The sequence below is a fragment of the Candoia aspera genome, chromosome 1 (genome assembly GCF_035149785.1).
Source record: "Candoia aspera isolate rCanAsp1 chromosome 1, rCanAsp1.hap2, whole genome shotgun sequence".
Lineage (NCBI taxonomy): Eukaryota > Metazoa > Chordata > Lepidosauria > Squamata > Boidae > Candoia > Candoia aspera.
The window spans coordinates 60,439,528-60,461,448 of record NC_086153.1 but is presented as its reverse complement, the minus strand read 5'-3'; the positions used below and the strand labels follow the sequence as shown (position 1 = coordinate 60,461,448).

Sequence of the window (21,921 nt, the reverse complement as noted above, 5' to 3'; positions counted from 1 at the left end):
AATACAAGTCAATGAAAGTGAAGTTCCATGTTGATGTCCACTAGCATGGAGGAACTTTTCTTCACTCTCATAGTCCTGTGATCCTCAAGTTTTGCTACACAGGATTGGTGACTCTCTGCACAGATGTTGAGGCCATGTGGGAGGTTGCAGGGGGAGGAGTAGATCATTTCTATTCTTGGAAATTCACCACTAGATTCAATCTCACATCAATAAACTCAAATTCATTTTCTCAATAAGTGCTTGAAAGGATCTCTTTAAAAACAAGAACAACCACAACTGCAATCAGTCACAGAAGAGAATAAAGCAAATTATTATTTGACTTTTCAGTAAAAAATAAAATAATAAAGTAATAGTAGTCTTTATCTTGGTGTGATTACTGGGCTATGAATAGTTGGGACCATCATCTCTCGCTGTTTCTAAGAGGAAGAATCCTACTGTCAAGGATCACTGGCTACTTCTGGTTAAGCCTTAGCAGTGGTCAAAGTTTCAGTAATGATTGCTTGCTGATTGAGGAGGGGGAAGAACAAAAATTACTGACAGTTAATTTAATTGAGCCTAGACATCTGGCAAGCAGCCTGCTTTGCAGAGCTGCTAGCTGAATGATTGCCTTTAGAGGATTTTATGATTTGGGGTATTGGCTTGTTTCTGCTGTCCATATTCCTATCAATTGTGAAAGGGGACACACATGCTGCCTTTTCTGAATCACACATTTGGTTTTTCCTCAATCTACTTTATACTCTAAAATAGCAACTACATCCCCCCTGCTTTGGCTTTGTTGACAGGTGGCACTTCTGGCTTGGAAGACAACAGAGAACTGCAAATGAGTGGAAATGTATTTTTCAACCTTGTAGCCCAGGGAGAACATTATTTGCTTCCTAATCTCTATGGATGTCTAGTTTTCCTGCTTTCTGTATCCCTATAGAATTAGAAGCCTTAACTTTGCAGCCTTAAAATGGGCATCCTCATTTTCTAAAAGCATGCTATTTAAAATCACAAGGGATACAGAAAGCAGGAAAACTAGACATCCATAGAGATTAGGAAGCAAATAATGTTCTCCCTGGGCTACAAGGTTGAAAAATACATTTCCACTCATTTGCAGTTCTCTGTTGTCTTCCAAGCCAGATGTGCCACCTGTCAACAAAGCCAAAGCAGGGGGGATGTAGTTGCTATTTTAGAGTATAAAGTAGATTCACTCTGGATTGGAAAGGAAAAGGTATATAAAGAATGCACACCCAAGGAGATGCTTGTTGATGCCTCCAGAAAGATCGTGTTTCTACAAAAGGCATCTCCATAAAGAGAACTGTTTTCCTTAGTTAAAAATTATAATAATGTTTCCTGATACAGGTTCCTTCTTTTAGTCAATTTAGCTAAAGTGAACCTTACTATATTGTAGTCACTATAGATGCAAAGGAACATGACTGATATAACCCAAAACATCATGTTACTTGGAAAAGAGCTCTTGAGAGGGGTGGGAAGATGGTTCTTCCAGAAAAATGGATACCCCCGCAACTTTATCAAAAAGTGCCTCACCACTCAACCCACTACAACCCAACCAACAGAAACTACGAAAAGGATAACTCTGCCATACATCAGAAACATCTCACAAGCTACCAACAGACTGTTGCAACCACATGGGATCACCGTAGCACACAAACCAACCAAAGCCCTTCAGAACATCTTAAGCAAATCAGAAGACCCAGCAGCCCAAGAAAGAAAAACAGGAGTCACCTGCAACATACAGTGCAAAGACTGTAACAGCCACTATGTAGGACAGACAGGCAGAAGACTAGCAGAGCGCATCCACGAACACCAACTGGCAGTCAGAAGACATGATGAGAACTCCTTAATCTCACAACATATGGACAGACTCAACCATAGTTTCAACTGGGAAACTGTGAGCATCCTAAACCAAGCCAAATCCAAAAACGCCAGAGAACTCCTGGAAGCCTGGCACTCAGAGCAAGCAGCCATCAACAGACACATAGAGGTAAACAACATTTACATACCATTCAAAAGAGACAGTAGAAAAGCCAAAAGATCAGTACAACTCCTCGCCAACAGTCAAGATATGCAAAAATATACAAAATCAGATATGCAAAAATCAACACTAGGATTAACACCAGATGAACAACCAAACAGCACAACCCTAATCAAGGAACTATTATCTCAGTCAATCAACCAAGAGCAAACAACAGCCCAATCATGGAACTCCCAAGGAGAGAACAACACCCCTACCAACACAAGCAGGGCAAGCCACAGTATATAAACAGAGAGCAAGGCCCACTCCCTGTTTCCACTGAAGATGTTGCCTAGTCTGGCAATGAAACATCTGCAAGAAAACAAGGCTCAGAGAGCACCAAGGACTCCACAGTTCAACCCTAAGCTACAAATACTCGCTTCGAATGGTTCCTGTAATTGACAATGTAATCTCATTTTTGTTCCTTTTTATAATTTAAGCTCAATGGGCAGTAACACTGTGTAAACTAAAAAAAGCTTGGAGCTGCAAAGGTAATCCATTTTACTTTTTATAGCTCCTTCAGGGTCCTGTATATTAATCATCTAATGGTACTAAATCCTGTAAAACAGAAATCTTCCAAAGACGCAAGTTTCAAACAAGATTTATAGGGACTGTAACCATATTTAAAGTTTATGGCTTTTCAGAATAGAGAAAACCTGGTGTAGCATAACATGCCCATGGAGCCTCCTGATGTGTCCATATAGCTCAAGCAGGATCTTTGAGATAAGGACCAGCAATGCACCACTTCAAACTATACTTAACGTTACTGAAGAAAATACACTGAGGGACTGAACTGTGCTAAGACATGTTGTAAATCATACATCTCTGTAAAGTGTGGGTAATACATCACTTTCATTTATATATTTGTAATCAAACACACAATTTATATTTTACTCTGAGTTATGAGTAAAAGAATTCAGGCTCACCCACAGTTGATGTGAGTTGGGCAGCCATACAAGTTAAATGGATGGATGGATAAATGAGGATATGAGTAATTCATTAACTGATCTATGCACAGTACATATTCAAACCAGGAAGCTGTGTCTAAACAAAAGTTCTTCCCAGTCCCACTAGTTATAGGAACCTTTCTTAAGAGGAAGGGAACTTTAGATGTACGTAGTAAGCATCTGCTGTGTGCTTATAGGGGGGATGTCAGGTGAAGCACAAGTGGAGAATCATACCATGTAAAGAGTAAGGCCTATTTGAATTCTTATTCCACAACAGAAGAGGCAACCGTTGCTCTCCTGTCCTGTGTATTGTTGCCTTCACTAAGATGTTGGAGGGAGCCAGGACAGTTGGTGACATATTGGGAGCAATTTGTATTACCCTTTGCAGACAAAGTCAGTCAAATCTATATTGACTTGTCCTCCACAGCTGGGGCATGTCATAGGGATGTAACTTTGACAACTGCTTGAGGATATGGACAGGACGTATGAGAGATGAGAGCCACAGTTTACATACTTGGCCCCCAGTAAAGTGGGCTGGCTGTTGGCCTCAGTGGGACAGACCTTGCTGGTGAGGAGTGGGGAGTTTGGGAGTAAGAACCTGCCCATCCCCTCCCAACCGCCCCTGAGATGGCAGGAAGATGTTAGGGTCCCTTCAGAGTGAGTTAAAGATCCTTCCCCAGGGTGAGAGATGGGGGGAGTCTGGGAGTGGGTGATTGTATAAAAGAGCACTCACCTCCTGAGTGAGAGACGGTGTGGGTGAGGAATGAATGAGTGGCCCCCCCGTTGAGCAGTGAGAGAGTTCAAGGGGGGGCATAGCGAATGGGGGGTGATGGTTGGGCTCTGACAGTGCCGAGAGCTGGTGCTCCAGAGGGCCTACCATCACCCTGTGGGTGATTGACTGTGAGTAAGGATGTATGAATGGATGGAGGGAACCCTATTTTGAGCCAGAGACTCCAGAGGTCCAGGAGTGGGGGATAATGTATTAGGAGTCACTGGAGGCTCTAGGGTGGGGCACATCATTACCATTGAGATGGTAATGGGTAGGCTTAGGACGGAGGTTGGGCCATCTTTGGGGAAGATGCCCCTGGTGTTTGTTACTGGTGGCATGTTCCGGCCCTCTGTGCTCAGACCCCAGCCCTGGTCAGCAGATCCATAGGGGCCCTGGTCTCCGGCTGTTGCTTTTCAATGCCAGGTCAGTTAATAAAAAAAACAACAACCCTCATATGTGATTTGATCACTGGAAGGGGGCAGACCTGGCGTGTATTACCAAGACCTGGCTGGGCCCCAAAGGGGGGGTGCCCCTTTCAGAAATGTGCCCGGCCGGGTTTACAGTATGGCACCAGCCGAGATCCCAGGGCAGGGGAGGAGGGGTGGCAGTTGTCATCTGGGAGTCTCTGGTGGCCTTCAGGGGCACTGCTCCACAAGTGGCTGGTTGTGAGACCCTGTTCTTCAAGTTGGGTTCCCAAGAACAGTTGGGAGTGTTGCTACTGTAACAGCCTCCCTGCTTCATAGAAACCACCCTGCCTGAGCTGCTCTAGGCTGTCTCAGGGCTGGCAATGAAGTTCCCCAGGCTCATGGTTCTGGGGACTTCAACCTGCCATCCCTGGGGCGGGCCTTGGAGGCAGCTCAGGAGTTCTTGGCCACCATGGAAGCCATGGGCCTGTCCCAGATAATTCAGGACCCAATTCGAGACAGTGGCCTCACCCCGGACTTGGTTTTCTTGTTGGAGCAGTGGCAATGTGATCTGAGGGGAGAGTTACAGCTGTCCCCATTGTCATGGTCAGATCGCATGCTGGTGGCCCTGAGATTCTCTTATGCCACCCCCCTCTGCAGGGAGGCGGGACCCATTCGATTGGTCCGCCCCCAGTGACTGATGGACCCGGTAGGGTTTCAGAGGGAACTGGGGGTTATTTTATTTATTTTTTATTTATCAAATTTTATCACTGCCCACCTCCCTCCCAAGGAGGGACTCTGGGCGGTTTACAATAAAATGTGATCTGAGTTATACCCAAGGATCTGTTGCACAGCCCAGCAGAGGCCCTAGCTGTGGCCTAGAATAGGGAGGCGGCTGGGGCCTTGGACAGGATCACACCTGTACGGCCTTCCTTGTCCCTTCGAACCTGGTGCTCCCCATGGTTTACAGAGGAGTTGAGGGTTCTGAAGAGGGTTAAGAGATGCCTAGAGTGCTACTGGAGGAAGACAAAGACCAAATTCGACCAAACACAGGTTAGAGCCACTATTAAGGCCTACCTTGTGGCGATAAAAGCAGCGAAACGTCAATAATTCTCTGCTCTTATTGCATCCACAGAATGCTACCCAAGGGCTCTGTTGAAGATCACTCGATCCCTTCTGGGGAAGGTGGGCTCAGTGACCCACCTACAGGGCCGTGCAGAAGAATTTGCTTAGCATCTACAGGACAAAATCGCTCGGATCCACTCCAAGTTAGACTCCAGGCTTGAGGCATGGTCTGGAACAATACTAGGGGAACGTGCTTACCCAGTTATCTGGGAACAGTTTGATCCTATTGGACCTGAGGAAGTGGACTGGATCCTATGGACAGTAAATGCCACCACATGTCATCTAGACCCATGCCCCTCTTGGCTGGTAAAAGCAGCCTGGGAGGTGACGTGTGGTTGTGTTCAGGTGATGGTTAATATGTCTTTGGGAGAGGGGGTCCTTGTGGACTCATGGCTCCTGCTCAAAGAGCAGGTGGCAGCTATGGCCAGGAGAGCCTTTGCGCAGCTATGTGTGGTGCACCAGTTACGTCCCTTCCTGGATCGGGAGGCCGTTCGAACAGTCACTTGTGCCCTTGTTATCTCTCATATAGACTATTGCAATGTGCTCTACATGGTTCTACCCTTGAAAAGTATCTGGAAGCTTCAGCTGGTCCAGAATGCAGCCACGTGGGCTGCTTTTGGTGCCCCTAGAAGGGCACATGTAACACCACTGCTGCGTGAGCTGCATTGGATACCAGTTTGTTTCTGGGTCCAATTCAAGGTGTTGGTTATCACCTTTAAAGCCCTACATGGCATGGGATCAGGTTACCTGAGGGACTGCATCTTCCCCATTATATCAGCCTGTCCCACCCGATCGTGCAGAGAGGGCATGCTGTGGACCCCGTCGGTAAGAGAATTCCGTTTGGCGGGGTCCAGGAGGCAGGCCTTCTCTGCAGTAGCTCCTGCCCTGTGGAACATGCTGCCCCTGGAGGTGAGACTGGCCCCATTGCTCCTGACCTTCCGGAGGAGTCTGAAGACCTGGCTCTGCCGCCTTGCTTGGGACAGAGAGGGGAATAGATCTACGTGGGGATGGCTGCTATCTTAGACCACTCCTCCCTCATATGGAATGTATCAGATTCTCCTGCCACTTGAATGTTTTTACTTTTTTACCCTTATTTATATTTATTTGAGTAATTTTATATTTGTATATTCTATTTACCGTATATTGTATGGTTGTTGTTTTAATCGATTATTGTAAACTGCCTAGAGTTCCCTGATAGGAGGAGATGGGCAGGGACAAATTAAATAAATAAATAAATAAATAAATAAATAATATTCATCCCTCACCCTTCCTGGATAATTAAGTAAAACAGAATTGGCACTGTGTTTAAGGGAGACGATCAATGTCTTCTTGCAGGAGGGAGGTACTCCCCTGGCTTAAAGGAGATGATAATATGTTTAGTGAAGAAATCCACTCTTGACCTAGGAGACCAGTCTCAAACATTCCATTTCAGGGAAAGGTAATTGAGAAGGGGGGCACCTTGGTTTTCCAAGGAGCTTCAGATGACGAAACACCAGAAGCGACGACTGGAGTGCCACTGGAGAAAAACAAAGTGAATCCGACCAACACGAGTAAGAGACCATATCTGAGTGTACATCATGGCAATAAGAGTGGTGAAATGCTATTATTTTCCCACCCTTATTGTATCCTCCAATACCACTTGGTGCCCCTGTTTAGTACGACCCATTTCCTGCTTGAGGGGAGCAGGCTGCAGGACTATGTACAGGGCCATGGTGAGGCATATTCATGCTATCTGGAGGATAAAGTTCAGATTTGCTGAGAGTTGGATTCTGACTGGGCAAGTCCAAGAGAGTTGCCTGGGGCACAGTCTTGTAAAGTTATATGGACTGAAATTGATTCTGTGATTCCCAAGGAAGCGGACAAGGTTGTTTGGCCACCTGTTGGTTAGACCCTGGTCCCTCCTGGGTTGTCAAGATGGCCTGGGAGGTTACCAGAGGGGGGGTTCATGCAATAGTATCATATTCTTCGAGGGAGGAAGTAACCCCTTGGCCTTGAAGGTGGTGGTGGTGCAGCCCTTCTTAAAAGGCCACTGCTGGACTCTTCCATCCTAGACAATTATCATCCAGTTTCCATTCTTTTCTTTGTGTGGAAGGTTGTGGGGAAGGTGGCCAGAGAGGAGCTACAAAGGAATTTGAAGGAAACAGATTATCTGGACCCATTTCAGGCTTCAGACCAGGATACAGTACAGAGACAGCACTGATTGCATTTGTCAGTGACTGTCATGACCTAGGGTCAGGACTCAGATTCTGAATCTGAAGATGCTGCTTCAGCAGAACCTGTGGAATGTCAGCCTCAGGAGACACCAAGCTCAGAGTCACATGAGGCTGATCAAAAACAGGCATCACCTGGACTCCCAGTCCCCACACCCAGCAAGTAGAGAGGAGAGCAGAGAAGAGACATTCTATGAAACTCCTTGCCAAGCAAGGGAGTAAATCTCTTGATTAGTGACAGCTGGCTGCAGCTTGATTTAAGAGGCAGCCCTGACCCATGTTTCCTTTGCTGGAAACAACATCTGATCTCTGGCTCTTGTGTGACATTCCTATGAATCCTGTTCATGTAAGAAACCTGGAACCTCTGAACTGACTGACAACCCTCACCGGGCTCTTGGAACCTTGGACTGATTTTGGACTTTTCTTCTGAGCGCTCCTATTTAAAAGCCAATTATTCAGGCAAGCATCTGAGACTCTGTTTGGTTTGCACGCTTTGACTGTTGTTATCGCTTGACCCGTCTTGTTTAACATCTCCATGAAACTTTTGGGTAAGGTAATCCATCAATTCAGGGTTTGGTATGCTCAGGATGTAGATGATACTCAACTGTACATCTCAACCCTGGGCTGCACAAGTGAAACTGTCGGTTTACTACCTGGTCTCTGGAAGCTGTTAGATCTAGTTGAGGAGGTACAGACTTCGGCTCTATCCTGACAAAATTGAATGACTATGGCTGTTTGTCCCCCACCCCCCTGGGTTGGGGATGTTTTCACTATTGGTCTTGGATGGGGTTCCCCATTCATGACTGGTGTACAATTTGGGGGTCCTCCTGGACTCACAGCTATTGCTCAATGAGCAGGTGGCAGGTGTGGCCAGGAGGGACTTTGCACAGGTTTGTCTTGGGTGCCAGTTGTATCCATTCCTCAACTGGAAGGCCCTTCAGGTAGTTACACCCTAGTCGCCTTGTGACTAGACTACTGCAGTGCACACTACATAGGCTGTCATTGAAGATCATCCAGAGGCTACAGCTGGTCCAAAATGCAGCAGCACAAGCTGTAACAGGCACTTCTTGTTATTCCCCTGTGTCATTGCTGCTATGTGAGCTGCATCGGCTACCAGCTGTCCTCTGGGTGCAATTAAAGGTGCTGGCCATCACCTATAGTGTGGTATAGGGGCTGGTTATCTGTGGGACTACCAGTGGGTACCTTCAAACAGAATGGGTGCCCTCCAGGTCTCCTCAGTTGTCATGGGTCCAAGGAAGCATGCTTTCTGTGCCACAGCCTCTGCCTTCTGGAGTAGCATCATCCCAGAGATATGTATAGTGCCCACTCTCTTAGGGTTCCAAAGGCTCTTAAGACTTGACTCTGTTCTCAGGGCTGGAGTTCATGTCTTAGTGCAGCCCCTATCATTTCTTTTTTACTGTTACAGCTATGTATGTCCAGGCTATTAAGTTTTGTGGTTATGATGTTAATTGTTTTAAAACTGTATATTGGGTGTTGTAAGTCACCCAGAGTCTTTTGCAGTGGGGCAGCTATAATAAATTTAAATAAATAAATATCTGGAGCTAGATATGAATTAGTATCTTTTGAAAAAAACCTTATTATGGATTGATCTGAGCTGTTACTTTGTATCCTTAGTCCTGTTTTGTTTTACCTGCTGTGAGTTAAACTTCCAGATTCATGATACTTTCTTCTCCCCTTCTTCCAATTGTCTTCAAAATTTGAGATTAAAATGCTACCAAACAATTTTCTGAAAATTGTTATTTCTAAAGTCTGGTTGGATCAATTTATCCTTTTATATAGAAACTAGTGAAATTTGCTTGTATATATGGAAAAATGACATTGCGTATACATAATGAAATGTTTCATATTTAGGAAATATATGTATATGCAGGCAGTGGTGAGTTACTAGCATGACTGGTGTTTGGCTCCATTAAAAACAGGGACAAATTTAGTATTAGAGTGAAGTGCAATGTCTTGTTCTTTGATTTCTATTTTTATTTGGCCAATGGTTGCTGATGAGTTGCTTCCTTAGACTAGAAATCTGTCTACTAACCAAAAAGAAACTTCCTGCTGTATGCAAGTCCTGTGAGGGAGAGATCATTTTCACAGACAGGTTTTAGCTAAATCCCTTGAGCTGTGGATGTCAAGTTGACTTTTCCCCCATCATACCTTAACTTCAGCCTCTTCTGTTTCTTCTTGTCCTTGGCTGAATTCTGTAGTTTTAAGAAAGAAAATGTAAATAGTGTAGCATTTAGACTCTGTTGAAAGCAGCAATAATATAATTGCTTCCTAAGACTTGGCTATAGATATTGGAGTGTTTGATATGCCCTGAATGATAACTGGAAATGTGTAGGAATGTGTTGCACTCATTTCTCTTCCAGTAGAAAATGGTGTCTTTATGTATCTTCCATATTTGTACCATATAAGCCAGAAAATTAATATATTGTGGGCTGATTGGGAAATTGATACACAGATGGATCTGGTCGATGTTCCTACTGGAGTGACTGAACTGTCTTCTTTCTAGGCACAATTCCTGTAAATTCTATATGTCATTTGAAAGTAGTAGGAAATAAGGGCTTTGTTCCAAGTCATAAATATGTTGGCTTAATCTGAAAATGTGCAGATACCTCATCAGGACGGTTAATTTGAAGACAGAATGAACATTTCATAGAGAAACCTGAGGTGTGGGGAATTCTGTGGCTAAAACATTTCTAAAATCCTGCACATTTCTGTCCTTTCCCAATAGAATTGCTACAATATGCAATATGTTGATATCATCCTCATCCTCATCCTCATCTTAAATGTTCAGCACTCAGATATGCCACTACAACTTAGAATTTGTCACAGGCAGAATGTAGCCTGACAGGCATGTATAGTGAAGTACAAACTTTCTGGGGGGAGATGGGCGGTGATAGAAATTTTAATAATAAACAAATAAACTGTTTGATATCCTCCCTCGTTATTTTTGTAGTCTCAGGCTGCCTTTTTTTTTTTTTTTTAGTTTGCTATGCTTATGTGGCTGGTGATATTCAGGTGATTTCTTCAGAAAATCTGGGGCTATGTTAAAGAAAATGCTCAGTTTGAATCAGGGTGACCCAGCATTGATTTGGCACTAGAATATTTTGAGCTGAATTTCTAGCTTAGGTAGATGTCTTCATGTAAGTATCCTATATCTGAAATGGAACTGATAGAAATCTGCCATAAAGGGTTACAAATAAGATAAATGTTATATGGCAATGAGTGTGGATTAGTACTTTATAAATTAGGAATAATTTATATTTTATCACAGAGGCTTAGATTGCACAGTGCTAAGATTTGTGAAATATGGCCATTTAGCTCTTGTCATGCTTCTGGGCTGCTTAATTTTGCACAATGGCTTACATTTGCATTGTTAACCTTTTACATTTTCCTATTTTGGTGTGTGTGGTGTGTGTGTGTGTGGGGGGGGTGTTCTTGTTGCTATTATGAGGTTTTTTGGTTACAGGCCAAATGCATACCAAGAAATTTAGGTCTATTCTACTTACTTTGGAAATGTTGTTGATAAATACTTATCCCCAAATCATACCCAAATATTGCCTTTTAGAATTTCCGTTCATCACCTTAAATCTAACCTGAGCATGAACATGGCTAATGGTGTCATGCTTATGATGGAACACACTTTTCTGGCTTTTCCTTGGAATTGATGACAGCAGCTTCTGGCTTTTATCCAGCTTCATGTTTAATTTTTGCAGCTAACTTACTTTGCTTTCTGACAATTGGAGTAGCATGAAGTGAGTTAGGGAAGAACAGCAACACATATTCAGTTAGCATAATTGCTTTTGCAGCATAAAATTGACTTTGCATATGTGAAAGCAGTTTGCGGATTATCATCCCAGGGGCCTAATTAAATAAGGGGAAAAGTCCCTGTTAAATAATATAAACATTAGTTGGACTTTACAGTGAAGTATCTTTCTAGTCACCGGATGTCGGTCTCAAAGAAAAAGTCTAACCCTACTTCTGATTAGAAATACAGGTTTCTATGGAGGAAACCTCTCTTCAGTTCCATGCACTAAATTCAACCCGTTCTTTATTGTGTATTCTAATATACTGTAGCAACAAAAATTTGCTACTGATAAGACACAATGTATAATAATTTGAGCACAGTTTCGTAAGTCTCATAATTCTTGGGCTATTTTCTTTCCCTCCTAAATCAGGTGGCCCAGCTGGGCCCATCTTCTGATGACCAGAAAAGTACTTCACAAAGTCCAGCCATCATTCATGCTCACAGGATACAGATCTGACAGGAAAGGGCTCCCTTAACCCAATACTGCCAACTCTGACTGTCAGTAACTCTCTGGGGATTTGACAGTCCTACTTGGAAATGTAGGACTGTCTACATGTAAAACTTCTTCTATTACTAAATTTTGGTCTTGTATCTTGCAGTATTAGATCTTCTGTAATGGTTGAGAAAATATATTTGGAGAAAATACAACTATGATTACACTTTACATCCTGATCTGACTTCCAGATTTTTCTAACCTCATGTCTTTAATATGCTGACTGGGAATTCTAGGAGACTGAACCCCAACCATCTGCTGGCTTCTTTCATGTAACATTCTTCAAGAGGGCATCACAGTGTTCCAGCTTCTCTTAAAGATTATTTTTAAACTTTGCAGTGACCACAATCATTCTGCCATCACTATATTTACAAAGAAAACAGGGTGTAAGAATAAAAAGTACCATAAAGTTAGATGCATATTAACTTATGATTACTTCAGTAGAAAGTAATTCTAGAAGTTCTATAGAGTTTGCCCAGCCTACAAAACAAAGTTTATTAGAAGCCAGTGTGTTGCTTGTGCAGTTAATAAATTAGATTTGTGTGGATCAGGTGATACTCTTTAAAAAAGAAAATCTCTATTATGATATATATTTTGTCATCAGAGGGGAAACCATTCTGTCAAGGAGCATCAAGTCAATCTACCATAGCACATAATCCAGCCCTTACTCATAAACTTCAGATTCACAACTGCCTTCTGGAAGAAAATTGTTTCCTTTTCCAGAACATTTCCCCTGTCAACAATTAAGAAGAGTTATTAAATTTGGGACAGCTTACAATGCTCAAAATGCACACACGGTGCACTGAGGGAAAACTCTATTCTCTGCTTCCTCTCTCTCAGTTTGTCTTTCCCTGTCTGGATAAATTGTGATAGCCTAGGAGTTGCTGTAATTTGTTTCAAAGATAAATTGTGTGGCAATTTATTCTGAAGGACAATTGGGTGACTAATCTCCTGCCATTCCTGTTATGCAGCTGTACTAAAATACCAATCAGGTTGGCTATTTTAACAGGGAAATCATTTTTTTTTCTTCAGCATAAGAGAGCTAGCTAATGAAATATTTGTAGGCCTCCTGGCATGTGATAACATATTTTCCTATATACAAAAGCCTTTAGCCAGCTGTAGCATTTGATTTGATTTATAAGCTCATCCAAGAACAAGATAAATGACGACATTAACGCTAGTTCTAACTGTTGTCCTCACTTCTCGTTCTTTTATCCGCATACAGGGACTGTTTGAATTCTAGGCACCAGTCCATATCTTTAAACATTTAATACTAATAAGGTGTAATTGACATGGAATTCCAGCAAACAGGCTCTATTAAGAGAACTGCTTCGAAGAAACTAACTTTTTTTTGTGAAAGCTTGTTCCATCAAAAGATAAATAAATCAAAGCCCTAGCCCAATTGTGTAGTTTTACAGCATCATTTCTAGAATATTGGTCCCTTTTGTATAAGCTTTAAATGCTTATTGATTTCTCTGGTTCTAGACAATACAAGGGAAAAATAAGATCCCCAAGAAGAGATAAGAGCTTAGCAACTGGACATTAACATAAAGTTTTGTGTGTGTCACCAACACAAGTATTGTCATAAAGCTGCACAAACCACATGCTAGTTGGACTTAAGGCAGGAATTACATGACAGATCCTTTATTTTCCTATGGCCACGTACTGTCCCCTAAAACAAATAATAAATTGACTCCATGCTGAGAGAATAGATGGAATTCAGCTTTTGTTACCCAGAAAACCTTCTCCCATGTAAAAGGAATCTGCTTGGGAGGTTTTAAATTATCCCTTCTTTTAGTTTGTAATACAAGATTTTAAAGTACATAATGAAAAATCAATTCAGGCTATAATGCCATGTCCCTGGAATAATTTTTTAGATTTCCACTGCAAAGTTGGCAACTTCACTGTGGAGTTCTTGGTGCTATCTGAGCTTGGTTGTTTGCTTGCAGATGTTTTATTACCCAACTAGGTAATATCAGCGCGAGACTCACGCTAGCTGGGTAATGAAAAGTCTGCAGGCAAACAACCAAGTTCAAAGAGCACCAAGAACTCCACAGTTCAAGCCTGCACTACAGATATTCTCTTCTATTGAAACTTTACTCTAACTGGTGGGAAAGAGGGAAGATTCTTATACTACAGCCTTGCTACCAGCCTCTGCATTTATAGGTATGGAAATCTTTTCTGTTGAAAACATCTAATGCTTTGGGAGTAGGGTAGGAGGAACTTTGAATCTCAAGCTGTCTCAACCTTTTTCCATGTTCCTAATTCAGGAGAAATTTAGACCAGTCAGAATAGAAAGGCTGGATTAGTCTAAATATGAGATATCATGAACAATATTGTTGGAGGCTACCAAATGCAGTTGCTGCCTTACTTCTGTCCTCCTGGTCTGTCGCTATTAGGACCCTAAATATCAGAGTCAAGTTTCACCATGGCTTAAGGATGCCCTGCCAATGTTTTAGACTATAAATTTACTTTTTAAAGATTTATTACTTTAATCTAGAAGACATCATTTCCTGGTTAAAAAAAACACTATGAGCAAGAAGTCCTTTTTAATACATGAAACAGACTTTTGTAAATGAGAGGTTTCTTACACAAAGCAACATCTCTTTAAGTACAAACTGAAGAAGAACAAACATGTAGTACAGCATAAGGTGAGTTACTGTGGTTTTAGATTTCATATTTCCGAAGCAGCAGCCCTGTGCTTATCTGGATGTAGAACTTGGCATATACGGAGTTCTTGGTGCTTTCTGAGCTGGGCTGTTTGCAGATGTTTCATTACCCAACTAAGTAACATCATCAGTCTTAGTCAGATATTTGGCATATATTTGTGGGCAAATATTCTGTATATTGGCATGTATTTCAAATATATTGGCATATATTTATGGGCAAAATTCAGGACAGATATGAGGTAAATTAATATTAACTGGAACAGATGAGGGAGATTCCCTATCCTTTATATCAGGGAGAGGGAATTTGTTCTCCAGATAGTGCTGAACTGTATCTCCTAGCAGCCCTAGCTAGTATGTCTGATAGTGAAGGAGATTAATGACACCTGAAGGAAGGTATTCAAGTCAGGGTAGTGATTAACACATTTTTCTTCAACTTGGTGTCATCCAGATGTCTTGGACTACAGAATCTTCAGCCTATATGTGGGAGGGGGCCATTTGGATGGCATCAGGTAGGGAAAGACTGAGCTAAAATACCTGTCATTACAATAGAAACTTCTAGAAGGTTTAGAGAAAAACTTCTAGAAGGCTGAGAGAAAAAAACTTTACGAAATCTATGAAGAAGAGAAAAATATGTTTTGATGCCTGTATGAAATTGTGGGGGAATTACGAAGTATTCTTGATTTGGAGAGGATAAATTAGGGCAAGTTGTAAGTGTCTGTAATACAACAGTTACACGCTTTAGCAAGTATTTTAGTAAGTTCCCTTTGGATACAAAGTCTGGTTGTTTCTTTTTTTTTTTTTAAAGAGATTTATAAAAATCAACATTTCAATTAAAACCTATATTGGTGTTGAACATAATATGCAGCAAAAAGAAGCCAAAAGAATGTTAAATCCATGTTATTTCAGTAAGCCATTCTTCGTTTTTTTGAAAAGGCCATTAAGAACAGCTATTAGCCCTAATCTCTTAAATAAGGCTTTTAAATAAAAGCAGCCTGAAGTAGTAATTACCTCAGCACATTTGAAGGGCATCAGGTTAAAGAAGATTGCCTTAAGGATAATCTAAAGTTTGCTAATATTAGATAAATGCTACCAGGCAGATCAATCATGTTTTTAGTACAAATCCTGAATATTGGAATACGTAGAGTAAAAATAATGGGATATTCCTCTGAACATCTACATAACAGTTTTGATACTGAGTGTTAGCCTAATTTGACTTAAAACTCAAGGACAGGTGGCATGACTTCTGGCATTTCTCCATTTTAGAAATTAAACATTACATCTTTACAGTTAAACATGTGAGAATATTTCCTTATTTAATAAGCCTGCAGCAAAGTTGGGTGACATATGGTTAGCTGAATATAATGCTATGTTGACAGCCCGAAGAACTCTAGGCTGCAAATTATTTGATTGCTTCTTACATGCCAATCAAATACTATTTTTATCTGGTAGTAGAGAAACTGTTTCCACTACAAATAGTCTGATTCTGGGAATAGATTGATTTTAAATTTATATAGTGTTAAACCTCTGGTGTACTGGGAAACTTTGCTTGCCAAGACTGGCACAAAGATTTGAAGCCCACAAGCTCAATTCCACCTTTTGGGTTTTAATTTGCCCTGGAATCCCAAAACATGTAAGAAATATTTTATACTGCTCCTTTTTCAGGGCTGTATTAATAGTATCATGGGAAACACCTGGCTAAGATTTTAACTATATTTGCAGTTGATTGATGCTAATAATGCGTTGCATTTGGCTTTTCTATCACCTGCCCCTTTATTGCATGCTTGTTGGACAGGGCAAGTTTACCGTTTCTGCACACTGGAAGGTACATGGCTAATGGAGGAGAATTCCACCAATCCATGGAAGAACATTTCTGCATGTATGGCTCCTGATGAAGTAAGCATACAAAATTTTGTTTGCAAAACCTACAGCCAATATGCTACATTCTCTGCTCCCAATAGTGTGGTAGAGTATTAAAATAACATTTTCTCTTGACAGTAAGAGAGCATGTAATCTTCCGTTAGTTCCTCTAGAATGATTTGGATTGTTTCACCATTTTAGTGGGATTGAAAAAAGGAGATGTGACATATTCTTGAACGTTACATTTATCAGGCCTGTAATACTGTTGATTGTAATGAAACTGAAGATAGAAGTTGAAAAAATGTTGAGGAAACCATTTGAGTGTATGGTCATAAGAGGTAGCAAGATAATATACTGACAAAATAATATCATCTGTTCTGGTTTCATCCTCCAGGAAGATAATGAAAAAGAGAAGGGGAAATTGAATTGCATCTGGTGAAATTTGTCTATGTCTTACTGTGCTTTATGATATTTTATTTTATAGCATGTTATTAGTTGTTCTAATTCTAAGCCACCCCTCATCACAAGTTGAGTGGGCAGATATATCAGTTGACTAAAAAAATAAATAAATACTTTGGAAGTAATTGAAATGGAGTGAGACGTCTGCCTTTTCCTGCTATTTTTGATTATTTGCCCTTATCTAAGCTAAAGTAACTAAAGAAATTCCTTGCTATAGAGATGGGTATTTACTCTCCGTGAGCTCCTTGATAACCAGAAATTGTAGAAATTCCTTGCTAAAGCAGAAGTTGAAATCTAGTATTCTTTTGATGTAGAATAATGCTGAGTGAGAATTATGGGAGCTAAAGTAATATAAATCTAATAAATAAATAAATAAATAAATGTGCACCAGAGAGTAACAGAAGACTGGATTAAACAAAAATAATTTAGAGTACTGAAATGTTATGAAAATTATCTTAGTGGAACATCTAGTAGAAATTGGGATATTATGAATAACTGAAAAGCAAATGCTTCTTAGAATTCATATAAAATATCTGCAGCAGATTACTTCCTCACTGATCTTTACAAAAAAATTGTAAGGTGGGGTTGTATTACCTCATGTTATAGTTGGGAACTGGTGCTGGGGTCATCTTACGACCCAGGTGAAATACAAGGTTTGGTCACTTCCAAGCAATGAACTCAGTATACTTTTATGATGGCCCACCTGGATCATAACAAAGTCCTATCATTTTGTTCCCAAAGTTGTCAACCAGAAGCTTTTGAGAAGGCTGCAAGTTGGAGAGGCACACATAACATCTTCTCAGTTATGACTCTAGCAACTATACCAACTTTTAAATGCAACTGTTTACTTGTGGTGAGATTATTCAGTAGGTATTAGAAGAATATAGATGAAGAATAGGGAGTGGAAGCTATTTTGCAAATTTAAACTAATATTAATTGAAATGCAGAAAATTCCCAAGCTTTCCTCCCCATCTGTTCTTTTGGATGTCTATGCCATTGCTGTAGACAATGTTCAGAGAGACTGAATTGCTTAATACAAATGCAGGAGCATTTTTTTGTCTCTTAGAGGTTATTTCACAGTTGTTTAGGAAGCTGCCAAGAAGACAGATGCTTAATGACAATGCTTGATCTTTTGGCACCTGTTTCATTTCCATGAACTGAAGTCCTTTGGAGATAGTGATTTAGAACCTCTGAATGCAATGTTGTGTCCTGCAGTGTAAATACTTTATTTTTCATGTTAAGCAATATTCTCACTGTATATTTTAGAGCTATATATAAAAATAGAATGAAGAATATGCCTTTAGATTTAGTTGGAGTTGAAGTCACATTTTGCTTTACCAAAGTGATCTTTTAGAATAAAAAGTGGCTGAAAATGTTGAACTCAAATGAATGGTCACTGTGTAAAAATTATGCAGTCAAAGCTGCTTAAAACAAAAAAGTTTTGCTATTGGCATATGACTTTCAGTTTTATTTTGCTGGACCACAGGCTCATCTCAAGGAACCTAAAACTAAACCTAAGATCCTAGTTCAAACTCACTAAGTTTCTGATTCTTTGTTTGAAATCAGCTTGATCAAGAGAGAATGCATTGATTTGAATGCCCTAATATTGTGTAGTTGATATGCTTGGTCAACTTTTTCTGTGTTTCAGTGTAAAATTACTGGCTTTGGATTTCTGTCTGCTCCACTAAAATAAACTGTAACATAAACAGAACAGGAGGAGTCCAGTAATTTTATTTAAGCTCTTTCTGTGTATCCTTTTCAGGACCTACCAGGAAGACGGTTGTTATTCCTTTCTGTCATCTACACCACTGGATATGCCCTTTCTTTCTCAGCCCTCGTTATAGCAACTGGCATCCTCCTTGGGTTCAGGTAACCCACATGGCTAAAAAGAACTGTGAATCCTAGCATACGAACAATATCTGGTACCTGATGCTTAACTTCAAAAATTAAATGTAATAAGATGAATAATTAGAAGTGGCATAGAAATTAAGCCGCAGATGATAGTGGGAGATTTTCAAAGTAAGGGATTAAAGAGAAGTGTATAATAAGAAGTGAAATAGAGTTTGTCTTGGATGAATCTGTGGGAAAAGAGAAAAGCTACAGAACAAAACCACCGATAAACCTAGACATTCCTTTTGAATTGGACACAGCTAAAAAAAATGGTATGAATATTCTGTTTTATAAATTGGCAGAACATGTTTTGCTAGAGGTAGAGACAAAGGAACATTTTTTCATTAGAATATTATTCTGCTGCATATCTGCTTTTAGATATGGTTTGTTATGAGTTGGTAGAAATAAGGAGAGAAAGTCTTTCAGGTTCCAAAATAAAGTATTGCTGCTGCAGTGATGATAGGTTTAGTCACTGAATTAAGTTTTTCTTTTTGACATGTTGAGGTTTCTGTTCTCCTTGTTTGATGCTCATAATGAATTTTCATTGTTGCTTATTGTGATCCCAGAAGTGAAATCATGCTCCACTTATTCTCACTGTGTGTACAATTCTTTCTTAAGTGCTATATCAGTAATAGTCGTCTCTTGCACTTCGAACAATTGCTGGTAAATAGCATGATTTATCTTGATGGAAACTGATGTTTCTGCCAAAACCTCCTGCAGAAATGTGCAATGCACAGTTAAACTAAACAAGTTTTATGCAGTGAATTTTTAAATCTTTACCCAAGGGACTTAGAATTCAGTCTAAACGCTCTGTTTTTTTAAAAAAACCCTTTAATCTGACCTCTCTAGAAAAAATGGTACCCCAATCATATCTCAGTTCTGCATGTTTTTTAGTATTAGCAGTTTGCCTTCCCTTTTAGAAATGAGAGCAGCCCACACAGCTATTTTTAACTGAACAGTATAACTGGTTCATGTACACACGTCAGTTCTGAATAGAGCTCCCTTGTTGCCGCACTTGACAGTCATTACAGCCTACACATTTTCAAGTGAATTAAGCATCATAATTATATTTACAGGCATCTGCATTGTACCAGGAACTACATTCACTTGAACCTTTTTACCTCGTTTATCCTACGTGCTGTGTCCATCTTCGTTAAGGACTCCATACTCAAATGGATGTACAAAACAGCCCCTCGTCAACAACAGTGGGAGAGTTTAATTTCCTTCCAGGTAGTATGATAAGGTTAAAAATATTTTCGTAAACAGAAGCATGTGATTGCAATATATTTGTATTAAGGTGTGCAGTTTCATTTGGGGTAGGGGAAAGCTTGTTAGATTTACATACGAGTACAGTTCAAAGGACTTAAAATAGAAATCCCTTTCAATTCGCTTGAGGATAAGATTTCTTCTCCACTTCAATTTCCTTTTATTTTCCTTTTCAGAAGTCCAAAAGCATCTGAAAGTGTTTAGATCTTCCGTAAAATGGTAAAATCTTCAGTGATAACATCTCCAAAAGATGTCCTTTTAACCACCATGATTAGAAATATCCTCTCAAATAGATACTATTTTCCCCATAATAAAAGAATTGAGATAACACAGTAATACTGTCTAGTCCCATTCCTGTTCTTTATAAACAAACCCACTTTAGTGTGAGAGAGGAACCAGAGTATAAAATGCAATTGGGAATGCAGTCACTAACATTTTCGGAAGAAATGGAAGTTCTTATTTTAATACAAAATGGTGTCTTTGAACAATGGCTTATATTCCAAGAATTACAAACCCAGTGAAACTGACAGAAGGAGAACGCACTCCCATTCCAAAATCTCTTCCGTATATGATGACACAGAAGAGCTGCAGTGGAAAAAGGAGGAATTTGCATAATCTGGCAGAGGCACCTTGAACGTGCAAAGTTTTGCCTCCACAAGGCGTCTCTGCATCATTTAAGGCACTTTCCTGGCAGCCTCCACATGCTGCAACCCATGTCACTCAACTGAGGCCTCATATCTAGAGAGACTCCTTTTGTGGAGGGTGAGCACAAGGGAAGTTGCAGCTTGGGTGGAACTGAAATGTCCCTTTGGGCTTAAGGTTTCATACCTGCATATGAAAACATTATAATGTTGCAAGGAGCTAAGAAATAGATTAAATCGGTGTTTCTCAACCTTGACAACTTGCAGATGTGTGGACTTCATCTCCCAGAATTCCCCAGCCGGCCTACTGGCTGGGGAATTCTGGGAGATCGAGTCCACACATCTTCAAGTTGCCAAGCTTGAGAAACACTGGGTTAAACAGACATGCTAAAGGGATCTAGTGAAGGAGTATCTGCTACTGAATTTGATTATTTTTCAGCCTACTGTTGACAGTCTCCAAAAGTTGTTCTGTTACCAAATCTGAGAGGGAAGATGGCATTGTGGTTTCATGTGTACTCTACATTTTTCCTGCTCTGCAGCCTCTGAAGTATTTACTCAACTCTCTGCCCTCTCAGGAGTCATTTAGCTGCCGCTTGATCTTTGTGATGATGCAGTATTGTGTGACTGCAAACTATTATTGGCTACTGGTGGAAGGAATGTACCTGTATACTCTACTAGCCCTCTCAGTGTTTTCCGAGCAGAGAATCTTTCGGCTTTACCTTTGCATTGGCTGGGGTAAGTCGGTTTTCCTCCCCCTTTTGCAGATAAGGTATTTCTTGGTTTAGTATTCTAGGAGAAGTGAAATGGAGTAATAAATAGATAGATAAATAATAAATAAATAAATAAACACTTGTTTATTACCAAGGAATATTAAACTTTGTATCTATTTTTATTGCTTCTAAACCCATGCAGAACTTTTCAATAAGAACATGTTCAGAAATTAATGCAGAGGCCTTTCTGAATTCTCTAGTACCAGCAAAGATGATGATCACTTGCTTTGCTTTCAGTACTAGCATTACTAACCTCTGGGGATACTAATGAAATGAGCCAAAATAATGTCCTTACTTGTAGGGCATGCATGAGCTGTGTATTACTTTCAAAGAGAAAATTCTGTAGGTTCCTTGTAGTGAAGTGTTTACTACTGTGTGTGTATGTGTGGGTGTGTATTTTGGACAAATGCACATAGCATTTCACAGCATGCATTTTGCTTTCAATATATTTTATCATCTTCATAGCACATGATAACTATCCTGATACTAAAAGACTGTATCTATCTATTCTAAACATATTAGTAGTAATTGTTATCATGTAAGTAAAACAGTGGGAATGCATTATAGATAACAAGACTTTT

General features: G+C 40.3%; 1 protein-coding gene across 1 annotated transcript in view; it reads left to right on the top strand.

The window, feature by feature from the left end:
- GLP1R (glucagon like peptide 1 receptor) overlaps positions 1–21,921 on the top strand; it is a 126,975-nt gene that overhangs the window by 65,550 nt on the left and 39,504 nt on the right. The window contains exons 6-9 of the mRNA XM_063290122.1: positions 16,250–16,350; positions 18,536–18,642; positions 19,740–19,893; positions 21,146–21,305. Coding sequence (XP_063146192.1) covers positions 16,250–16,350; positions 18,536–18,642; positions 19,740–19,893; positions 21,146–21,305 — 522 coding nt within the window. The remainder of the gene's footprint in view (positions 1–16,249; positions 16,351–18,535; positions 18,643–19,739; positions 19,894–21,145; positions 21,306–21,921) is intronic.